At 35.1% G+C, this 23562-nt stretch overlaps 1 protein-coding gene across 6 annotated transcripts in view; it reads right to left on the bottom strand.

The window, feature by feature from the left end:
• The window catches only part of CSRNP3 (cysteine and serine rich nuclear protein 3), a 189099-nt gene that overhangs the window by 74277 nt on the left and 91260 nt on the right, over positions 1–23562 (bottom strand). Inside the window, exons 1-4 of one of the 6 annotated variants that reach the window (XM_087435331.1) lie at positions 20161–20839; positions 15761–15764; positions 12113–12126; positions 4398–4568 (exon numbers count right to left, since the gene is read on the bottom strand). In XM_087435331.1, coding sequence (XP_087291457.1) covers positions 4398–4568; positions 12113–12126; positions 15761–15764; positions 20161–20215 — 244 coding nt within the window. In that variant the 5' untranslated portion in view covers positions 20216–20839. Of the gene's footprint in view, positions 1–4397; positions 4569–6216; positions 6722–12112; positions 12127–15760; positions 15765–20143; positions 20840–21991; positions 22764–23562 lie in introns of those variants that run through there. The other 5 variants (XM_004428242.2, XM_087435328.1, XM_087435329.1 and 2 more) reach the window with 5 other exon arrangements.

Raw genomic sequence — 23562 nt, 5'->3', positions numbered from 1 at the left:
GGGCAGGAAAAAACCATTTCTTTCTAGCTTCTCTGTAGCTCTCCTTTTGACAGCGCTCAAGTACGGACTGATTGGCTATAGAGCCACAGGGATTTAATAAAACAAAGAGTTCTACAGCAATACAGAATCCAGCTGCTTCTATCTCAAGGGAAGTACAAGACATGACCTTGGTTGATTGCTGGTAAGTATACTAGTTGCCTAGCAAAACTCAGAAGTCCAAGAAAAAAGGCATAATGCCTTTACTGATTTATATTTTGAAGCTTTTCTTGTCATAATGTGATGTGCTACAAATTGAATATTTTTACATAAAGCTTAGAATAGCATGGAATTTTCTACTACCATAGCTGCTGGCATGTACCAAAAAATCTTATCAATTCCTATATTTGTAATGATAACAAAATGTAATGTTACACAATATGTTAGTGCTTATAAAGCACTGAGTACATGGGATATTTTAAATTTGAAAGATGAGCTCATGATGAATGAGATTTAAATAATCATATTTTAAAAAATCAAAATGTAAAACTAAATTTGGTTTCCTAATGCTACATAAATTTGATAGTCATCAAAAATCCTTCTTTACTCTAAGACAAGTAACCATTTTTATTTTTGAAAGTAGAAAAATATATTAAAGAAATAAGATTCATCAATAGTAACATTTCCAAAAGTTTATGTCCATAGATTCACATGTAGATAATACCACTGTAGAGAAGTACATACTTTAATCTAGATGAAAAAATAAATAAAACATTTTCTAAAACTTTGCGCATCAATTTTTGGACTAGAAAATAATCTGAAAAACATTTCTAGAAACAAGAAACCCTTTTAACTACCCCTCCTTCATTGGTTAACATGCTCAGATCTTTTATACAGTAAATATTCTAGGTAGAATCTTTGTCTTTTGAGTCTTTGTTGTATTTCTCCCACTTTTTCTCCCTCTCCCTAATGTGAATATGGTGAACTAAGCAGACTATTAAATGAAAAGGGCACTTTTTATTAAATCAATCATTCAATTATCTTTAAAAAATCACAAAAAAATCTCTGCCAGATTTCATTTAATACAAAGTTAAATCAGCAATTTAATAAACTAACCATTGGCAACTACCACTGATAATAAATGATGAGCTGAAACATTTTAATAACTTCTCAGTCATCATAAAATATGTCTATTTTCTTCAATGGGAAAAATAATTTCTGTTGGATATAACTCATAAAAAAGTCTTATTAGTGGGCTGAAGTATTGCTTAATTTAGCTGATCATGCTATTTCAATCTGCTGTTTGCATATATAAATGTAATCTGAATGATAGTTATCATTTTAGTTTAAATTTAAAATTTATTTGTTATGGGATGCATATAATAAACAAAAATAAAAATTAATAAATATGAAAATTCGTCCATCACTCTAATACCTCAACAAATCAAATCATTTTCAGTTTTTAGGACACTTTACTATTCTTTGCCCTTATGCATACATAGACTTTCCCTGACAGTGTAGGTAAAATTTTGTGTTCTGCTTTTCTTAACATTATCTCATAAGCATTTTATATATTGCCACAAAGTCTTCATAACTATCATGAAAATAAATTAATTGTAGAAGTTACCATAACTTAATGGATCATTTCCCCACTTAAACATGCTACCCTCCTCTTCCCCACTCCCAACCCCTGTTTTGGGCACTACCATCAACCAACAACATTTCCATTTATGCCGTTTTCCCTGTTGTTTTTGATGTTTCCCCCTTCAGATAAGTTCTCTGAAGTACAGGCTCATAAATATGAATATCATTACAGCTTTTATATTTCTAAAGTGTTTTCTAAATTTCACTGCCATTAATAGCAATGTATGTACCTATGATTTGTATTGTGACCTTCACCAGCACTTAGGTATTCGTATGTCTTTATTGGAGGGAGGAGCACTAATTTCATGGGGATGAAACTTTCTGTGATGAAACTAATGGAATCTCATTAGTATTGTTTTAATCTGCTTTAAAATATTTGCTAATCATATTTCCTATTATGTAGATTATTTTTGTGGTTCTGTGTCTTAGTATTTATCTCAAAAATTTACGTATGTTTTTTACATTCCATCTGGAAAATAACCCTATACCATATTAACTGTAAATATTTTTTTCCAATATAGATTGTTTTACATTTACTTTGGGCTTTGTTTTTTCTTTTTTTTTGGTAGCAGATAAATTTAATATTTTTATATTATTAAATATGTTAAGTATTTTGCAATTTTTTCTGGTACTTCAAAGCTCAGATAACAATCCTACCAAATGTCTGACAAATACAAAACTTCCCCCATGATTTGATTTAAAAAAAAAATATTTATCTATTCAATCCATCTGGAACGTATTTTGGAACATGTGAGATATGGATCTAAATTACTTCTTTTTCAAACTTGCTAATACCACAACCATTCATTAAATACTCCTCCCCTTTCCATTGTTCTATAATGCTCTGTTCTTGTTTATATTAAATTCTAATATATAACATGTTGAGATTTTCTGTACTTTCCTAGATCTACCACAGAACCAAAAAAGTTAAATTATATCATCTTCTGTGCTTTGATATCTGGAATGGCTTTTCAACATTTATGGCTTCTTTTAAAAAATATCCCTTTATTATCATCAGCTTATTTTTTCCAAACAAATTTTTATCATTCTATCACCTTCTAAGGAAATCCAGTTGAGCATTTTATTGAGATTATACCCTTATACTTATAAATTAATGTGGAAAGCTTTAATAGCTTAATCTTTATATCCAGAAACATAACGTGTCTCTTCACTAATTCAAGTTTTCTTTTATAACTCACAATAAATAACATTTTAAAGATATGTCTAATAATTAAGAATGAAATCATGGAAAAGGTGAAGATATTGGAGTGGGACGCATATATATATCTAGGCTCAAATCCTGTGTGATCTTGGGCAAGATGCTTAGCCTCTCTGAGTCTCAGTTATTTCCTCCGTAAACTGAAGGTAGTGGTAGTTCCAGGATTGCTGTAAAGAGTAGGGTTAACATATATAAAGCTATTGGAGCGTAGCATGTATCCAGTCAATGTTAACTATGATCATAATTTTTAATATAACCTGTGCCTAGTACTTGACATTTTATAAAAAGTTCTTTCACGTGTATTATCTCACTTGCTCTGTTTGATAGTCACGAAACCCTGTTAGGTGATAATGATGATGTTGTTATTATCACTATTAATATTAAGAACAAATAGGTAAACATATATCTTCTTTTGAATCAAATGCACAAACTCATTTCATATCATCATGATATAGGTAAAGGTATTTGAAGATAATTCACATCACACAATAACTTTATCCCTGAATATCTTATGATTTTCTTCTGCTATAATAATTGTTATTGCCCTTTCATTATATTTTCTATTAGTTTTGCTTGCTTAAAGGAATGCTGTTGATTTTAGTATATTTATTTCATGTTCAACAGTTTTATTGAGTTCCTTACTGCCTCTTAAAAATATGGTTAATTCTTCTGGTTTTCTGCGTTGTCACATTTCCAAAATAAATTCTATGTCATAGAATCATATATTAATAAGATCTGCCACTTAATTGAAAAATGGAAAAACTAAGACTATTTATCTATTGTGACATCGTGATATATTAAAATCGTCCTGTTGGAAACATAAATTCAAGAAGATTATGTAGCTATTACTAGTCGGTGCCCTTTAGCTTGTAGATTGTATTCCCTTAAGCTTTTTTCTCGTCAGTCCTTCAGACCTCACAATACCTTGCCTGACAGGAAGCGGCTGATGTTACAGTGTGGCAGAAAAAGGAATCAAAGAGAAAGCATACATCTTTTTTTTTCTTTTTCTTTGCAGGCTTTAAATATTATCCTTGGGGATGAAAGAATTAAAGAGATGAGCACGGAAGAGGTATTAACTGCACGTACTTGCATACTTGGGAGAGTTTTGCTGCTTTTCCGTCTCTTCTTAATGCATGGCTGGCTAAGTTCTTTCTTATCATTACCTAGACCTTTCACTCCCAAATACAGCCCTCTTTTTTTTTTTTTTTTTGCTCCCAGAATATCATTTCAGCTATACAAGGATAAATTTTTTTTGTGCCTGGACTTGTCTTTCCCCATCTACTCCTTGGAAAATTAACGATAATAAAATGTCATTTTTTCATTGAATCAGTTAGTTAACGTGATCAGATAATCCACTGCCAAAAGCAATCCAAATAAAAGAATCCACTGAGTTGCTTCAAAAATATTTCATTTTTACTTAATCATGTTTTGTTTTTAAATCAATTGTAAAAAAAAATAACATAACTAGCAATAAAGGTTTAAAAGAATGACCAAGATGATACAATTATTTTCACTATAGAACCAGGCCCTGAGCTCCAGCTATGGTTTCCGTACTCACGAGGAAAATGATTAGAAGTGGACGGATTGACACTGTCCCCGCTGTCCGCGCTTTCACTGCTGGAAACTTCATCATCTGATTCCCGCACAGAGGAGCAGGGTGAGGAGCCGTCAACTTCTTCAAACTTCCTCTTTAAAATTCCACTCATCGCTGCAGCGCTGTCACATGTACCTGTAACAGGAACGGGAGCAACGAAGCATTGAAATATTTGACCGCTGAGCGTGTAGCCAAGGTCTCCGGAGTCATTTTTTTTTTTTTTTGTGAGGAAGATCAGCCCTGAGCTAACATCCGTGCTAATCCTCCTCTTTTTGCTGAGGAAGACCAGCTCTGAGCTAACAACTACTGCCAATCCACCTCCTTTTTTCTCCCCAAAGCCCCAGCAGATAGTTGCATGTCATAGCTGCACATCCTTCTAGTCGCTATATGTGGGACCTGGCCTCAGCATGGCCGGAGAAGCGGTGTCTCGGTGCGCGCCCGGATCCGAACCTGGGCCTCCAGCAGCGGAGCACGCGCACTTAACCGCTAAGCCACAGGGCCGGCCCCTCTGGAGTCATTTTTATATGGCTTTTTATACATGAGCTGAGCTTTCCCTTGAAAGGATCACTAAGCAGTTTTTAAAAATATTTTCATATTAACAAAAATGAAATTGAATTAAATACGAGCATTTGACCATTTGGTTACCAAAATGTATCAATTTTTTTTAGACATAGTTCATTTTAATGTAATACCTCTAGTCTTTTTTGTTGGCAAATTGAGAAAATCCACCTGAGTCAGTGAAATTCTGTACCGAAAATAAGTGCCAATGTCCCCCAAAGTCCTAAATGATTACTGCCTTATATAAAATTAGTCTGGAAGAAACACAGATAAGTATGCAAAAACTTCAATATTCAAGTTTTAAAATGCAAGAAACCTAATTAGCTGACACAACGAAGCATATGAAATCAGTTTTAAATTTTAGGTAGTTTCCATTTCAATAATGCAATAAGACGAAATGCGTCCCCGTGATACCTGGTTGCTGACGACGTTGCCGCTCTGTTACAGAAACTTCCTAAGACTGGCTATTTACCTGGGAGATAGCACTAACTGAGTGAAGGATGAGGGGTGGGGAGTGGGCATGGTTTCTCCTAAATCCTTTCTCTAGAATGAATGGGCTTTCCCCTCTCCTTGGGCTGCCCTCTCTCCACTTCCCCCATTTACCTTGACATATGCACAGTCAGCTAAAGGGCATACACTTTCCTTGAGTGTAAGGATATTTTCAGGAATAAGCTATATATAAATTAGCTTAGATGTATGTACATGATCTTACATTGCCATATTAGGTTAACTTAGCTGGAAGTATTATTACTAAGTCAATTCCACACATTCCATCTTCCATCTCTTATGTCAGCTGATTTTAACTCTCATTTGAGTTCTTGAAGCCATTCTCGCCTTTTCCTGCCAGAATGTAGCCATCAGTCCTGTTGATCAGGAGAAAGCAAGACTCTTAAAACTATACTGATGTCCACTTAGTTACATTATCCATGTACTGCCCTCAGAAATCTCTGAAATCACCCCTTCTCTGTGCAGATCACAGAGCAAGAAGCCTGCCCAGATCCTCTTAGCTGGGCCAGCTCTCCAAGGTCTAATTCAGAAGTTTTCAATTAGAAGTTTTCAAAGTGGGCTACGTGGATTAGCAGCATCAGCATGACCTGGGAGGGAAATTGTTAGAAACGTAAATTCTCAGGCTTCACTCCAGATCTACTGAATTGAAACTCCCAGGGGTAGGGCCTAGCACCCTGTGCTTTATGAAACCTTCCAGGTGATTCTGATGCATACTCACTTGGAGGACTGCTTGTGTAATTTCCACTCTGCTCCCCAGCAGCTCCCTCCTTGGACTTTTCCTTCCTTGAGTGTGTCCACACACCAGCCCCATAGAGTCACATAACCCAGCACTCAATTTCTAGTTAAAATCTCTTCTTTGGCCATCCCTGGTGTGATTTCTAGTAAAATTAAGTACAGTATTAGATGTCTCATAAGTACTTATCATTAATTTCAATTTATTCCACTCATCTAAGCACATGTTGAGTAACCGGTGTGTATATGCTTGACTCCTTGGGTGGGTAGGAGGTACAAAAGGGAATGAATATGTTACTTGCCCTCAAGGAGCAAACATCCACTATGCTCGGCTCCATTGAATTGAGAATACTCTCAAACTTCATGTTCTACTGCCTTGTTTTACTAATCCATGTCTTTTGCATGACTTATATTAACAATGAATATAACTGATAGCAACAAGAAAACACTGCATTGTCCACTCTTTTGAGAATAAATCTCTATTCTGACTCTGATTTTACCATTATTCAGATTAGCATATTATTTTCTCCATGTTAAAGAGTGTGAAATGCATAAAATGTTCATGTATATCTGAGCAGGGAAAGGAGAAAAAAAGATATTTTAAGTACAAAGTTCTTGAAATAAAAGTAGGACAGGATATAAATTTTAAAATGGTTCACTTCAAACAAGATGCAAAGTAATTCATGAGGGAGAGACTCCAAGACACAAAGTAATACAAGATGGAAACCCATGTTTAAAAAGTACATTTTTATAATAAGATATTGAAATGGGAACAGTTAAAAACCATGTCCTTCAGCTCCATTTCCCCATCCTTCCTCCCCCAGCTTTCTTAGGAAAGGTAGATTTCTTAAGAAACAAGGACCCTCAATTGGGCCACAGAGAACCATGTTCCAACATGGCGAAAGGTGGTGCTTGGTACTCTTCTCTTCCTGTCTCACTTCTTCAAGAATGAAAAGGAAAATTTTTGGAGGGATGACAAGGGAATTGAAAAGTCTCTTTTCCCCTTTGTTATTACATTTGTGACTGGCAAGATTTGAAGCAACAGAGTTGAAGGTTGGATGTAATTTCTGCCTACATTTTGGGACTGAAAGAGTCTGAGCTAGACCCAGGTCAAAGGAAAGAAGGAACTGACTGCTTGGGGTAGGACTAGTATCTAAACTGGAAATTCAAAATTCAAATAACTACAGGGGGGCATAACTTTAACATATACCCATGAAACTGATTAAGTGCTCAATTGCTTGTGCAGCAACCAAGCAGAACACCTTTCTAGTTTCACTGCCTTTAAAACAATATTTTGTGAGCATAACAAGATGTCATGACAAAGTGTGAGGGCCACATGATGCATTGCTTGATCTAGACCTAATAGTGGAGAGGTAAAGGGAGCATGTGGTTTTCTCCTCCGTCATCTATGCTATCTCACTAGGGAAGACAAGAATAGAAGAATTTAGGGAGAAGGTCTGTTAATAAAAACGTTGTATATATACTTGGTTTGCTTGTACCTTGTATTGGTTCTCTCAGAATTTAGGATGACAATATGTGGCTAGATAGGTACAGATGCAAGTGAGTAGAATGAATGCCTGCCCTATGGCTGCTATAGCTCCTTAAATATTCACTTGTTATATTTTTGTTCCTAAACATGCAGCATAATTAAGTTTGGTAGATATGAAGCCAATGAAAAAGTGGTCAACATTTCAAACTGACTCTACATAGCATCAAAGCCCAAAGAACAAAAGATAAAGCTAGATAGACATTAATTTAATCTAAATATGAGAAGCTGAAAATCTAAGCCTCGATAATAACCATCATAACATAGCAACCGTTTTCCAATTCATGAAACACATGCTAGTCAAGGGCATCAGCATTTCTCACTTGGACTGGGACAAGAGCCCCCTAAATACTCTCTCCCATCCACTACAGTTTGCTTTCAATGTGTTTTCCAGGTTGCAGGCAGAATGACAAATTTAAAAGGCAAATCTGATCCTGTCAGTCTATAGCTTAAACTCTTAAATAGTTTTAGATTACCTTAGGATAAAGTTCAAAATCCTCAAAATGGCTTATCGAGTCCTTAACAATCTACTTTGGCTAACCTCTTCGTCTTCATTTTGAGCCACTGGCCTTGTCAGTATTCCAGCTCTAATAATCTTTCAGTTTCTCCAACCTGCCTCTAAGCCTGTTGATACGCTGTTCCTTTTGATCTACTTTTTAATTTCTTTTCCCATAGCACTTAACACCTTCTAAATCCATATTATTTATTTCTGTATTTCTATGTTTATTACTTATTGTTTTCATCCCCTGCTAAAAGATACAAAGGCAGAGATCTTTGTTTTCTTTACTGATGATCCAAGGGTCTAGAACAAACAGTGCCTTATATATAAGGTGCCTTTATTGAGCACCATGCTCAATAAATATTTGTTTGACGAATGAATAAAACCCTTCCATTTCAATACTTTAATTACTTTATCAGTGTCTGTTTTCTCTGCTAGACTGAAAGCTCTATGAAGCAGAAATCATGTTCATCTCATTCACCACTCTATCTATCCTGACTAACAAAATATATGGCATATCTGATTAAATGAGAATCAAAATGAGAGATAAAATTGACCTCAAAATGTCATACAATTTTTCTGCTTGCAAGCAACCCAAAAGCCAATTCCAGCTAACTTAAGCACAAAGACATCTGTTGGAAAAATACTGAACTAGTTCATGCAATCTAAGACAGAGCTGAAATCCAAAATTGAGGAAATGCAGGAATAAGAACAGCTTCTAGGATTACGGCTGCAGAAATTGCTTGGTCTTTTCTCTAGAGCACCACTGTTACCAGGTTTAAGTCCAGCAACTTCTCTCTACATCTCGCAGTTCAAGTTTAATGTTCCAAGGGGTGAGCAACTTTTCGGCCCATCTTGGGTCAGATGCCAGCCCCTTGGTCATTCAACTATATGGCCAGTAGCAGGAAGCCACCCATTTACGTACTACTCCAGAGGATCTCACTCAGAGGCTTCAATAAGTTCAACTGCATTTCAAAGCCAGTATTCTCCCCTGGTCTAACACTGATTCATCTTTTTTTTTCTTTTATTAATATAGTCCATGAATTCACCACTTGGCCAACTTCTCAGCTTGGGATTCCTCTTTCCCTGAACCCACATGCCCTTTGTATGGTCAAATTTAGTTAAGAACTACTTTATTTTAAAACTCCAATAAACCTCTTGGGATCTTGGATATCTGTTATTCTTGATTAACATATACTATTTACGTATTTCATATTTGTATTCGATGTAACCATTGCTCCGAGGCCTCTGAGCGCATTTAATGAAAAAATAGTAGAAAAGTATAAATGTTTCCATCTCTCCTCAAAAAAATACTGACAAACGACACTAGCTGTTCTATGGTTATAAGTACAATTATTTTATTTAATATATTTCTGGCCTATTATGAAAGCAAAGAGAATGAAGAGCTCAAAGGGAAAAATATCGAAAGCCAGAAGGATATCGAGTGAAGATAAATGGGAGAGTTTGACTAAGAACGCCAAATCAAGAAGTTGGATAAAAATGTACATTTTTATGCCTTTGGAAGAATGGCTGAAGCTAAATTTTGGGTATTTGTTGGAATCTTGTTCATATCGCCTCTCTTGGTTCCCTAAAAATTTCACATCTTTCATAGGTAATTCAATGACTTCTTACTATCCCATTTATATTCATCGAATGTTTAATCCTCTTTTCTTCTTACATTCTGTCCCTATTTCCTAATGCTTTGCTATATATTGTAAGGAAATGACCACAGAAAATATGCCTTAAGAATATCATCAATCCCCTAATTCTGAGGAGCAAGTAATCTGATTTGCAGACGACCCACTTTACAATTGCCAGATTTAGCAAATAAAAATATAAGACATCCAGTTAAATTTGAATTTTAGATAAAAAATAAATAACATTTGGGACACACTTTTACTTATTATTTGTTGTTTATCTGAAATTCAAATTTAAATGGGCATCCTGCATTTCCTCTGACAACCCTAACCGGTGCTCTTGGCTCTTGATGAGAAACAAGTGACCTGTGAAATCAACAAAAATATCTACATAAGAAAAGCCATCTACCAATCGGAACTACCATACATGAATAATCCTGTTCTTTACCAATCAGATGAAAGTCAGTGAATAAAACATGTAAGGACATTAGGGTGAATCATGAGTTTATCAACAACTGAAAAAAGGTGAGGAGTGAGAGGTAGTTAGTTAACAGGTTAAGGGCAGGCACGGCCTATCACGGATGCAAGAAATGAATTTAAAAAGAAGTAACTCTGTCATGGCAAGAATTTCCTTATATGGTAATGAGAATGTCTTTTTAGGGAGATGTTGGCTCTTCCCTGGCCTGATGAAAGAAAGGATGGTGAGCTGTGAGTTCCTGGTTCATTTGACCTGGTAGGTCCTTATTCCATGGACCAACCAGGAGCCTTACGTAGTCCTCTCTCAGGAACAAAGGGAGGCATCTAAAGGCACTCTGTTCACTTTTACATGGGAGCTTGGGTTTATCCTTTTCATTGCTTCCTTGCTAGCTTTGTAATTAATCAAAGTGAGAGTAACCTTTAAGTGCAAGGGTCATGGGCCGGCCCCGTGGCTTAACGGTTAAGTGCACGCGCTCTGCTGCTGGCGGCCCGGGTTCGGATCCTGGGCGCGCACCGACATACCGCTTCTCCTGCCATGCTGAGGCCGTGTCCCACATACAGCAACTAGAAGGATGTGCAACTATGACATACAACTATCTACTGGGGCTTTGGGGAAAAAGGAATAAATAAATAAAATTATAAGTGCAAGGGTCATTAACAAAGACCCTTCTGCCTTGGTGATGCGGCATATATCAAGGGGGCATGTTAAACAACTTGCATTACCATATGACATGGAGGACATTTCTTCACGATTTGTCAAAGAACAAAATCATTTATTTTACTTCCTCATCGAATTCTTCCAGCAAGCACAAAAAGCTAAGAAACTATGATAAAGTTCTATTCTAACACCTTTGAGAAGATAAGGCTGCTTGCTTCAATTAGCAATGGGCCCTAGGCCCAGGAAACACCAGTGTCAGGACTAAGTTGCATAGAAAAAGAAGTTTATTCTTCTTTACTTTCACTCAGAATGGAAAGCAATTTTGATGTTTCTTCTGGTTGCTTCACCAAATTCAAATGATGAGATGAGAGGCACTGCAAACAGGTGGATGAAAATACTGGTGTGTGGCTCATCTGTGATAGCAGGTGGGAAAAGCTTAGCTGGCAAAAGCAAGATTATTCACAATGTCACACTTCATCAGCCAGATTGTTTACTGGACCAGAGAGAGGGTGACGACGACAGTTGCTCAATTGATCGTGTATAGGTTTTATTCCAAAGAGAGCTTAGCTAAAAAATCACCATACTGTGTTATTTTTATTCCTTGGTGTGATATCTTTAGTTATCCAGATGTGTTTCTAAATATTGGGATACGATTTTAACTAAGATAGTTTATATTAAATTCTTTTCATCCCCAATTTTTTTAAACCATGATTTTGAGTAATCTGTGATGTTGTGCCCTGACACTGACACTACGAATGCCCTTACACTATCGTGTTAATCAAACACGGACTATAGGCTAAAGTCTCTACTAAATAAGATAATCATTATTTTAAGAAGTTGGCATCAGATTTTAATGCCTTGCACACTTAGCACTCCACATGTTCTCAGAATGTTTACGCATTTCTGTTAAAAAAAAAAAAAAGCCATATCTCCTTTCACAATACAAGGGCCATTTCTGCTTTAACCCATTTGGCAAGAAATTAACATATCTGCCGCCAAGAGGATAGGGATTTGGCAATGATTTCACAAGGTAAAATCCCGCAAGGTGTTTCCATGGGGCACCACCAATGTGAAAAATGCTGCTGGTGGCTTGCCAATGCGAGAAATGCAAATCGGCCAAATATACCTCTTGTCCAGGTGTCTGCTTAAGCCAAGAACCCTGGAAGCACTCCTGTCTAATGAATATTTTTGTTGGAGAAATGATTGTAGGGTTCTCCAATTATGTATGAATTCCTTGTACTAGAGTTGCCTGTGACCTTGAGTTACAGTCTGAGTTACTTTATCTACTTTGGATTTCAACATTTTCTCAGCTTGATGATTGACAGTTTGAGAATTTGATGAAAGAAATGAATGCTTTCCCAGAAAAAAGTGCACATAAACACAAATGCATGTCATCTGTCCATGGACTCTCTGGTTAATGTCCTCTGCTCTAGTGATTTAGATCATTTCCCTAGCTATGGTGGGTATCCAGAACTTGGAGAAATGATTCATTGTGAATACATAAATTCAAAGAAGTTTGAGAATATGTTGCTTCCTGTTCCCTTTACCACCAGGGTCATCCACTTTCTAGGGCAGAGTTCTTTCTGGTTCCCTCAGTTTCTTCTGCCATGTGTGCCAAAGTGCCTACTGCATCTCCTGGGGACATTCCCTACTGATTTTAAGGTTTTTTTTCTTCAGTGCTCTCTCTTGGCTGCGACATATTACTCTAAAACAAGGACCAAAAACTGGCCTCGTCTGTAAGTTCGTAGCTTGAATACTTGACTAGAATGGTTCTAGGTTGAGCTACACTTTCCCAAACACAGTGTCTGTCTTTCCTAAAAACGTGGTTAGACTGTCTTGTTCCATTTATAATAATACCAGTCAGCATTTAGTGAGCACCTACTATGAACCAGACACTTTGTACCCATTCTCTGTAATCTTATCCCAAATCCTGCAAGGTAGTTTTAACAGAGGAAATTCAGTTTCAGAAATCTAGATCATCTCTTCAAGATGCCTGACCCAAACTTTCTCTGAGAAATATTTCCTGACCAGCGCCACCCTGGGTTAAGTGACCTAGATGTATTTCTCAGTACTTGTTACACTATATTATAATTGCTGGTTTACCTGACATTTTCTCACACTTGACTATAAGGTTCTTCACGGACTGAATATGTACTCCAGCGCCTGCTCAGTAAATGAATGGTCATCAATTTGGAGTCTAATCCTGGATTAGTGACTAACAAGTGGCCTAATTTTCAGTAAGAGGATTACCTCTCTGGGTCTCAGTTTCCACTTCTATCAAAATAAGGGGCAGGGCATAACTAGTAAGAATAGGCTCTGATGCAACGTAGCCCCTACTACCTGAGAGTAAATGATAAAGCCATGGCCTCCATCAAAGGCTGGTGCTTCTAACTGTCCATCCCTCTGCACTCACTGTGAGAAAACTGCAGTGTCTAAATTGATTTATGCTCTGCTGACAAAAGGAAGGATGGTTACTCCACTAACTAATGGTCAGGAGGTTCACTATGACTCTGTCTGGCTGGGGGGTCTCCAGGACGCTTTCCATGTTACCTGCCGTTGAGATTAGTATCCATATAAGAAAGCCAGACCTTGGTTTTTAATGCCTCTTAACCCTAAACATTGATCACTACTTGTATTTGGCAACATGGTATAATAGAATGTATATGGGCTGGGAGTGTCAAGTCCTCCTCTCAAGTTAACTTTCAAGATGCTCTTTTAGTTAGCAAGAGCAGAGAAAACCAACCAAGAACATGATAAGGCTTTTAAAACTGTAGAAAATCGATCAATTGCCTATTGTAAGCCTATTTTTCCTACTCTAACAACAAAAATATCAATGAAAAATTTATTTTATATGCTTGCTATTAAGACTAAAGAACAGTACTTAGCCTAATTTCGTTGATGACAGGCAATACCTAACTCATTAAGGGAAAAAAAGACCACAAACACATGAAAGAATTTAGAATTATTACTGAAGCACCGGAAGATAGCATTTTTTTTTTCTCTTTAGTGCTTAAGAAGTCTCTCTTTAGTCTTTTAGAAAGTTTCTGATTAAATAATAAAGTGGACTAGCCAGTGTAGATCAAAGGATATTTAAGAGATATGATATCCTTTTCCTTCAGAAGAATCATCAGAATAGCCTGAAGGGAAAGGAACTTTCAAAGCCATTTCCCCCATAAAGTACTCTAAAGTGGACATCAGAATAAAATATGGCCAAGCTTCTGGACCATACCCATCCAAGAACTGGGATCCTGCCAACAATACTGTGCGGAAAATAAAGGAGATGTAAAAAATTAGAATAAGTGGAAAAAAGTACTTTGGATGTTCTTTAAAATGAATCACCACCTTAGGCAAGATATAGATTTTTACTATCTAAGGCAGAGAACAATAGTTATTCAACCTGCAGCTGACATTACATTAAGCAGCAATTAGTAAAAATAATATAGAGTGTAAGATTAAATACCTGGATTCTGAAGTCTCAGTGAATGTTCTGCTGGCACAGATTAAAACTGGTTCACAAGAGAAATAAGTTACACCAAACTCATACAATCTTTTAAAAGTTGGAAACCCACTATTTAGAGAAGTTTCACCATTCAGACAAATTCACAAAAGCAGCGAGTCATGATATTCCTCTCCACCAATTTATCTGACACTTGTTACCAATGTATATTGTCATAAAGTACTTCTAGGTATGCTACTATTAAAATAATTTTTAAGTAAAAAAAAATGTAGATATATTTTCTAAATTTCTCTTGAAAAACTTTATGAGTAAATCAACTGCTGTAATATTTCTAAATATCATCATAATAGAGAGAAATTTTAAAATAGCAATAAATCTGTCACCTGGATATTGTTTCATGATTCATACAAATTAGCACTTTTAAGTTATTAGGTAGAATTAGACCCTTTATGCTCCGTAACAGCATTTGCTCTGCAAACATTTCTTGGGTACATAATATGTGCCAGGTTCCCTTTGTAATTGAAAGTCCATAGTCTATGGATGAGACAGGACCTCTGGACGGAGCAGAGACGAATAACTAATGTCTTAATTGTACAAAGTCAACATGGAAATGAAAAAATAGTTGAGCAAAGGCACAAAGATGAAAAATTTAAAAGCAATAAAGAATATAAAATAAGAGAGCTCAGAAAAGTACCTGTTGCCCTATCACATCTAAGGATATTGTGGAGATTTTGCTTCAAGTTGCGAAGATTCAAGGTTATCTATGAAGCCACATACATTTTGAACCTTGATGACTATGGTGACTGCCTTCCCCACTTGCCCCATCTGAACAGCAGGTATCAGCGCTCAGTACTACTCCCTCAGTGTTATCTCCAATAACCTCCTCGTGGGTTTCTATTTTGGGAAAACACTGCTTGTCCTTATCCGTTGAAATCTAAGATGTTTCACCAAGATTCTCTGTCACTATAGGCTTAAGCTGAACTTGCCTTGTCAGCACCAGGGAATCAACTCCTATGGGTTGAAAAATAGTAATATTAGCTACGATTTATAATGGTCTTATGTGCCAAGCATGCATCATGCCATTTCATTTTCATAAAAACTCTTTGGTATAGAGATAATTATCTCCACTTTGCAGATGAAGAAGACGAAGCTTACAGATTTCAAGTACTATGTCCAAGGCCACATGGATTGTAAGTGGCAGAACATGTCTTAGAAGTGACACCAGGGTTGGAACTTGAACCTAAGCTCCTAAACACTATCCTATTCAGCCTCGTCACACTCCATGACATAGCCTTGAACTCACATACCCAGCAAACTACACAAGAAAAGCACTTTCCTATCAAGAAAACAATATAGAATATTTTCCTGTTTTTTTTTTAGTTGTTCACGAATTGCTTTAAATTTACAAGGTTTTATTGTATTAAATACAGTTATTCAGGCATGTTGAAACAGTTCTCAGGCCTTTTAAAATGCTAATGGGGAAAAGAGGACCAGAATATGAAGTTTTCTACAATACTTTGGACTAGTTCTCATTCTTACGGAGTATCTTTTGACACTAAGTTCATGGAACCAGCATTCCTTCAGATTTTCAAAGTTCTTCAGAGTGTATGAGAACACTGTTAGTGTGTATGGCGTTAGCTACCTTATGGATCTTAACACATACATTGTATTAGTGAATTTTCAGAGAAATGGGGATTCATGGCTCAGTTGTTTTCCTTTCCTTGGACGTGATTGAGGGGAATGTAAGGCATGCACGTGTGCACGCATGCACACACACACACAGGACTAAATGCATTTCTAAATGAATATGTGGATTCATAAGCTTGCATGGAGATAAAGGATTGCCCAGGTAACAACTCTTTCTAGCTAGCATGGTGGTGGGAGGTGGTAAATCTCAAAGGCCCAAGGATTCGAGAATGAAATAAACCACAACTCTTGAAATTGGCAAGAATAGGTATATGACACCAATGATTAGTCAAATGCCACAAAAACAATTGATCTGTGTGTTTTCTTTGTTGTACCTGTTAGCGATTCCTCATTTCCTATTAGACAAAATAATTTAAAATTCCTGTTGATGGTTTAATATGACAGATTCTCATTGTAGCAACAAGAACAATTCCTCATTTATCTAGAGTTCAAACATGATTTTCAGTATTCTGAACCTAAGAAAAACTAAGATAAATTCTGTTTATTTTCTAAGTTCCTATGCTCAATATACCATGTATATGCATGTGTCAGAAGTTCAGTACCCAGGAGAAGTATGGAGGGATGTTTATCTTTCTCCCTTTACCCACCGAAGTCTAAATGATTTAGAATTAATGTAAAACAAAGTGCATAAACTTGATTTTTGACTTGCTCTCAGAAAGGGGGCAATTATTAACTTTACTAAAAAATAATAAATATTAACATGAGAAAGGAGAGATTAAAATTATAAAAAGCATATAGAATTATATACAAAAAGCATATAAAAGCAACACCATTTGGTGTTGGGGAACGGTTGGAGAACAGTTTCATCTTTTGCAATAGGTCAAGGTAATGTTGGGAATAATGATTTTTATGCCATGAAGGAAAGCCTAAACTGATTTCCACGTTGCTCAATAAGGCAGAATGGTATGTATTATATTTTGCTTCCATGAAAGCAAAAAACATTTTTAAAAAACTGGCTGTAAAAGTTATAAACTATTTGGAAAATTGGTTTATTTAGTACAGATTACTTTCCAACTGTTCTAGACAAAGTATTACTATAGCATTGCTATGTGTCTAATAATATGAAATAAAAATAAGATCTTTAAAATCATTTTACTTTTTCTATTTTTATAAGTATAATTGTACTTATACTTTTCAATAAAATTTATCAATTCTATTTAAATTCCAAAATGATGGTGATAAAAAAATGCAATCATTTGTTTTGATTGTTTCTTAAGAAATGTCAGGTTAAAACAAAGAAATGTGATCGTTTTGAATATTCAATTATTTTGAGCATTTTCCTTCTATATGTTAAAACTAATTTTGTTCTTCTTTCTATTTCATAGGCACCAGAAGTTCAGAAGGACATATAGAGTGATAACACAAGAACCCATGCATGTGATTTTGAGATGACAACAGTTATTTGTAGATTTTAGACTATGTTCCATACTGCTAGACTGAGTACATGTTTGCCCTAAAATCTTTTCCAAGCTTACAATATGGTCTCAAGTTTCAAGCGATGACAAAGACAGACTGGTAATCAGAAAGCAGGAAATTCATTTTTGAAAAATCCTTAAAGATTTCTTTGAAGTCTGACATATCATTTCTTCAAGAACATTAACTGCATATCCTTCAATGATTTGTTTTTACATGGCTATTTATTCTTTTCCAAATTTGATTTGAATTGCATTTATACAAATACATTTTTCTATATACATTTAAATATCCAGACCATGAACTTACTATGCATATGCTGCTGAGGTCTGTATGGAAGTGGTATGTATGGCTCAAGCAAATGCAAAAAAAGACTTCAAAGTTTTGAGTGAATTTGCATAGAGACAGACATAAATTATCCAGGATATTCAAAGCCATAAATTTGCTGCAGGACATATATGGCTCTCTCGTGGCTCACGGAAGCACAACAATGCTCTTTATTTCACATTGTCTATTATCACATTTTCTCCAAGAACCTTCACAGGATCTCCTTTGCCTGCACTGTTTTATTTCTATATTCAGAATGCGCTAACTAGTAGCGGTTGCATTTACAAAGTTAACAGTATTAGACTGCCTAAATGAATTTTAAACTGGGTTCTTTCCTCCTTCCTGTGCTCTCCTAGAACACACACAGAGGTTAGTAGATACAAACTATGGGTGCAACCTGAGTTAAAAGTAAAAGAAAAAAAATTTTGTTTTCAAACTATTGGATTAAATATAGTTGACCGTAAGAAAGATTTTATTTAGCTGTTTTAAATATATATTATATATAATGTAATATATACCTATATAAAATGTATGTATACATACATATTTCGTAATAAATTTGATACATGTAAGTACATGTGAATATATAAAAATATGTTGTTTGGACCAGAGGACCGTATATGTCATTCAACATAAGATAGAAACTGTTTAAAATATACCCCCTTTAACTGCAGTCATTATTGGAAGTTTCAAAAGAGAAAGAGTTTAGAAGAAAATGGCAGTGTACGCATTTTTAAAAAGCTCACCCCAGAACATGAATTTCTTTTCCTAAATTAATCTCAAGATCCTGGATAAATGTCATAATGTCCCCATAGAGTGATAAAGGGTGAGAATCTGGCCCTGAATGACTGCTACAGAGTGATTTCATAAATATTTGAAATAATTGTCCTTCACCATTTTAAATGGCCATCCTCTTATTTTGGCCCGCCCTCCACCCACTCCGCCCCTCATTTTTAAATAAAAGATATTGTTGCCAAACTACCAAATCTTAATCATTATAATAAAATTAATGCCCTCTTTTCTGTGCAAAGAATGTCATTAAGTTTATCTAAATATCTACTAGCTCTCTATACGTAAGCTTCATAAAATTTAGTTTTAAATATCTTATGCAACTATAAAAGCATAAAGTGGTAATTTCATGACTAAACATTATTTTGCCTCTTCATCTTTCCAACATACTTTCATACACATACAGCTTGTTATATAGACAGATGCACACTTGATGCAAATTAAAATAACATTTTTCCCAACAACATTGTAACTGCTGAATTGGTACCTAAAATTTTTAATGATGTGGATAAACATAGTCTGATCCGCTGCTTTAAGTTTATTTAAAAATGTTTTGGAAATAAAAAAGCAATATGAACAATAAAAGTGAGTACACATTTGTTTGGTACAGGTCAGACTTTACTATGATGTAATCACATATTTCACAAAAGTGTGATATTTACTACATGGAAAAAGAAGACTTTTGTCCTGTCTGTGACATTTATGAGGGTCACTTTACAATCCAGATTTAACTGAAAGGAAAAGTCATAGGAAGTTGAACATGTTGAGTTCAAAATAGCATTGTCTAAAAAGTCCCCCCCAAAATTAATAACAATTAGGAAAATTAAAGAAGCATTTAAAGCATGTAACCCAAAAATAAGAAATTATTTCTCTGCTAAGGTGTTTAGCAATAAAATATACAATGAAAACTTTCAAAACCAAAACCGTCTCTTAAAATGAAATGAAAATATAACTTAGTAAAATTATCCTTATGATGTTGTGTGGGATATGAACAAAAGAACTCCATTATTTAATTCCAGATACCTCAAAAGAATTTTAGGCTAGGAACCCAGTTCTTATTTAAAATACATTTCTTAAAAATGTGAAAATCCTCTAAAAGTTGTAAGTCCTGATATTTACCTAAAATTTTCAACCCAGATATCTCTCTGCAATAAAAAACTTTCTCCCAAAATGGACTTATTTGGAAGCCCAAACCCAATTTTTTCTCACATGAAATCATTCCATTGAAACAAAACACTCATGTTTCAAATTGAGTAAACATTAAGAAGATTTAATAAACTAGTTAAGGCAAGCTGAAAATCGAGAACACTCTGCCAATTTCCACAATGAATCAAAATAGCCAATTCTCATCAGTGTCTTTTATAGAAATAAAATCAGGCGCATCATGAAATCTGTCACCGTACCTGCGTGCACTGTAAACGACTACGGCACACACGCTGTAAAATCTTCACTCTGAGAAATAAAGCACACTTCATTTAACTGCTGCAAAACACTGCTGCAGAGGAGCCCAGTGCATTTTTTTTCGGGCAACTGATCCAGCTTTCCACCAGCCCTGTGACCTTTGAACTCCCTGCTGCCCCCCCCCCTCGCTTCTGCAGTCAAAGCCTCAGAGCTGGTCTCATTTGCATAAGGCTCAGGCAGCCTTCCAGCAGCTGAAACGGAATGCTGGGTAAGGAATTGTGGAACCGCAGTTCTGCCAGAATACCTGAATCACCGGAGAGCCGGAATACGCGATGGGGAGTGGGCGCGGATTTCACTGGGCTGTCAGCATCACAGCCCCCCATGTCTATTAATGGATAAGCGTTTTTAACTCTTTGTTTTAGAGTGCTGCTTCCTCCCCCTCTCCGCCAAAAGAAGCTGTCAGCAGCAACTACGGTAACCAAGGAAACCCAAATAGTCAAATACTTGATTTAAATACATGTGGAAGGACAATTTAAAATTTTCATTAACTTCTCTTGTTTTTGAAACATAGCTATTTTTTTTCCATTGGCATACACATTGCACACACATTCAGGGACATAGGGTCTTTCTTTTTGTTGTGGTTTAAACAGCATCCTACAGGCATAAATTTATTTTAGTTACTATACAGATACATGAAGTCACTATAGTAATTCTATAAAATGTTAAATGTGTCCTAATGTCTTGAAGACAATCATCCTAAATGGTATCCAAGAAATTAACTGTAAAGAATTTAGGTCCCAGGATGCCTTTAAAACAATACAGCAGTAATAATGTAGAGCAAAGTTAAACTATGTATTTAAATCTAAAGATTCACGTAGCAGTAATGCTGGTCTGTTTTTGGCAAAGACGTTCAATGTTGTGCTATTATTTGCTAGAGTTATTTCTTCCCTTTTCTTCCTACACACAGCAATCTCTCCATTTAAAACATAAACTTCTCTATTGCTCATAAACCTAAGCAGTGCTTATTTTCTAGATATAGAAGGTGATGTGTGTACATATTTTTATAAATACACATGAAGGCAGATATTCTTTTCTAAATGGTGAGTCAATGGAAATATGCATCACCACATAATTAATCCATTATTTTTAAAATTAAGCTAATTTGTTTTTCTCCATTAGTGAGTGAATAATATCTATGAAATAAGAGGTTTTATGCAATATTTTCCGTCTATCAAAAGAAATGTAACATGAAAAATAAAAGGCACACAATAGATTAATATAGATATATATTACTATAGTTAAATATAAATGCATTGTTCTAGGAGCTAGCATTATTAACATTTCAAAATTTTCTTATTTCTAAAATGTTTTTATTCAAATAATTAAATATTCCCAACCTTCCTCTTGCAGTATACCGAAAGACATCAATAAATGCTGAATGATATATTACCCAATTTATAAGACATGTAAACTGTTGCAATACAGGATTTTTTAATACTGAAAAAATAAATTTGATGGTTTTTATTTGAGTTTTTTATTAGTGGTATCCTGCTTTATAGTATTTCTGCATATATAGAAGATTAGAAATCATCAGATGAATTTTTCTTACCCACAAATTTTTAAATAGGATAAAGAACTTTTCAGTTTACTATAATCATATAAACCTTTCTGTATCACATCTAACTACATCAACAATCGAATCACATTGGGTCAATTCAAGTGCATCCTTCATATTACACACTGCAAATATCTGGCAAAGTTTTTGTTTAATAAGGCAAAACACACATCAGCCCATCCCAATTTAAATCCACACACAAGGAAGTCTTAGAGTAATTTATAAAATCACTGACCTGTTCAAATAGCTGTAGTCTTAGTCCTTGTACTCTTTACTCATTAGAATCCAAAATAAATTGATTATCATTTTATACTATATGTCAGCATCACCAAAGGCACTGTTCTTCCTGGTTCAGTGGAATCTTCTTAAATTTGCCAACCCCGTGTTTTATTGCTGGTACCGTATGCTTTATTGTTCAGCGACAAGAGCTTCACTCTGCACAAAGACTCATTACCTACGGCTTGCTGCACGGCATCAGCCTCACTGAGGCTGCCTATATGTGATCACATGGGAGTTCTGTCTGAGAAAGCCAGGCATGCCACTGACTTCACTGTGTCTATGGATATTTTTATCAGCTGAGGTCTGCTAGGAGGAAGGAATAACAGATTATGAAGCTGCTCTAAGTCATTAATGCAGCACAACTTATGGAAATCCCTTCACAAGATTTTTTTTTATTATAGAAAACATTTGAGCAGACGTTCAAAAGAAGTTAACTAGGTTTTATTTTAATAAGAGGCTGAATAATAATTTAAGGAATGGGAACTAGCACAAAGCCATTTCCTACCTTCTGCTTTCTGAAAGTACTTTTGTACAAATGTTATAAAGAGCCTTGCTCAACTGAATAATTTGACAGTATGTTTTAACCTTTAGATTGCTGGTGTTTCTCTTTCTTAGAGCTTATTTTCTAAAAGGATAAGTGGCTGTTTCCTTCAAAATCTTCTCAATGAAAATCTCAATCACTAGTAGATACTATATATGAATAAAAATAAAGATATTCTAATTACTTTTGATAAAGTAGATGAGAGGGTGAGTCTCTTTTATTGATGTATATAAATGAGGTAGATGATTAATTTATCTTCTCAAAAGATGACACATTCCTAGAACAGCTGACTTAAATGAACAATGAAGATTTCAATTTAAAGATCTAAAGGACATGTGGCTTATATTTTCTTAAAATCGCAGTAACTTATTTTAGACAGCTTACCTCAATAAAGCATATGGTTTACCTTATCTGATTTCAGTGTTAACAAGCAGTTTCAGAGATGACTACTGAATATTTACAGGGATTTTCTGATGTATAGATATCAAATTAATATATATACACATATATACACACACACACATACACACACACATATATGTATACACACACACATATACAATCAGGTTATCTTTCTAAAATATTTTAAAAAATAATTACCTAAAGTTATTTCTCAAAATTTGAAAATGGATCATGGACTTCCAAATGAAAAAGCTATTTATTTATTGGAATTTGATGAAAAAAAATTGATCTCTCATCTGTTTAATAATCTGTCTAAATTGAATTGGTAATTGAAAGCTTGTTGCTTGTTAATGTCGGTGGAAATCTTATGACAAATATAGGCAAAGTGCAACAAAAAGCAAACAAGGAAAAGTCAGAAACACCATAAATGAAGATAAGAAAATAAATTTTCTGTATAGTTAGATATACAATACATTTTAATAGTGTTTGTAAATAATACAGTAATCTTAAAAATAGTAAATATATATACCTATTTAGGCTTTCCATTAAAAGTAATTGTTTCCTGGAAATAATTATAACAAAAA

This window comes from Ceratotherium simum, chromosome 9, assembly GCF_057802395.1.
Source record: "Ceratotherium simum simum isolate JZ-2026a chromosome 9, ASM5780239v1, whole genome shotgun sequence".
Lineage (NCBI taxonomy): Eukaryota > Metazoa > Chordata > Mammalia > Perissodactyla > Rhinocerotidae > Ceratotherium > Ceratotherium simum.
This window is presented reverse-complemented; position numbering and strand designations above follow the sequence as displayed.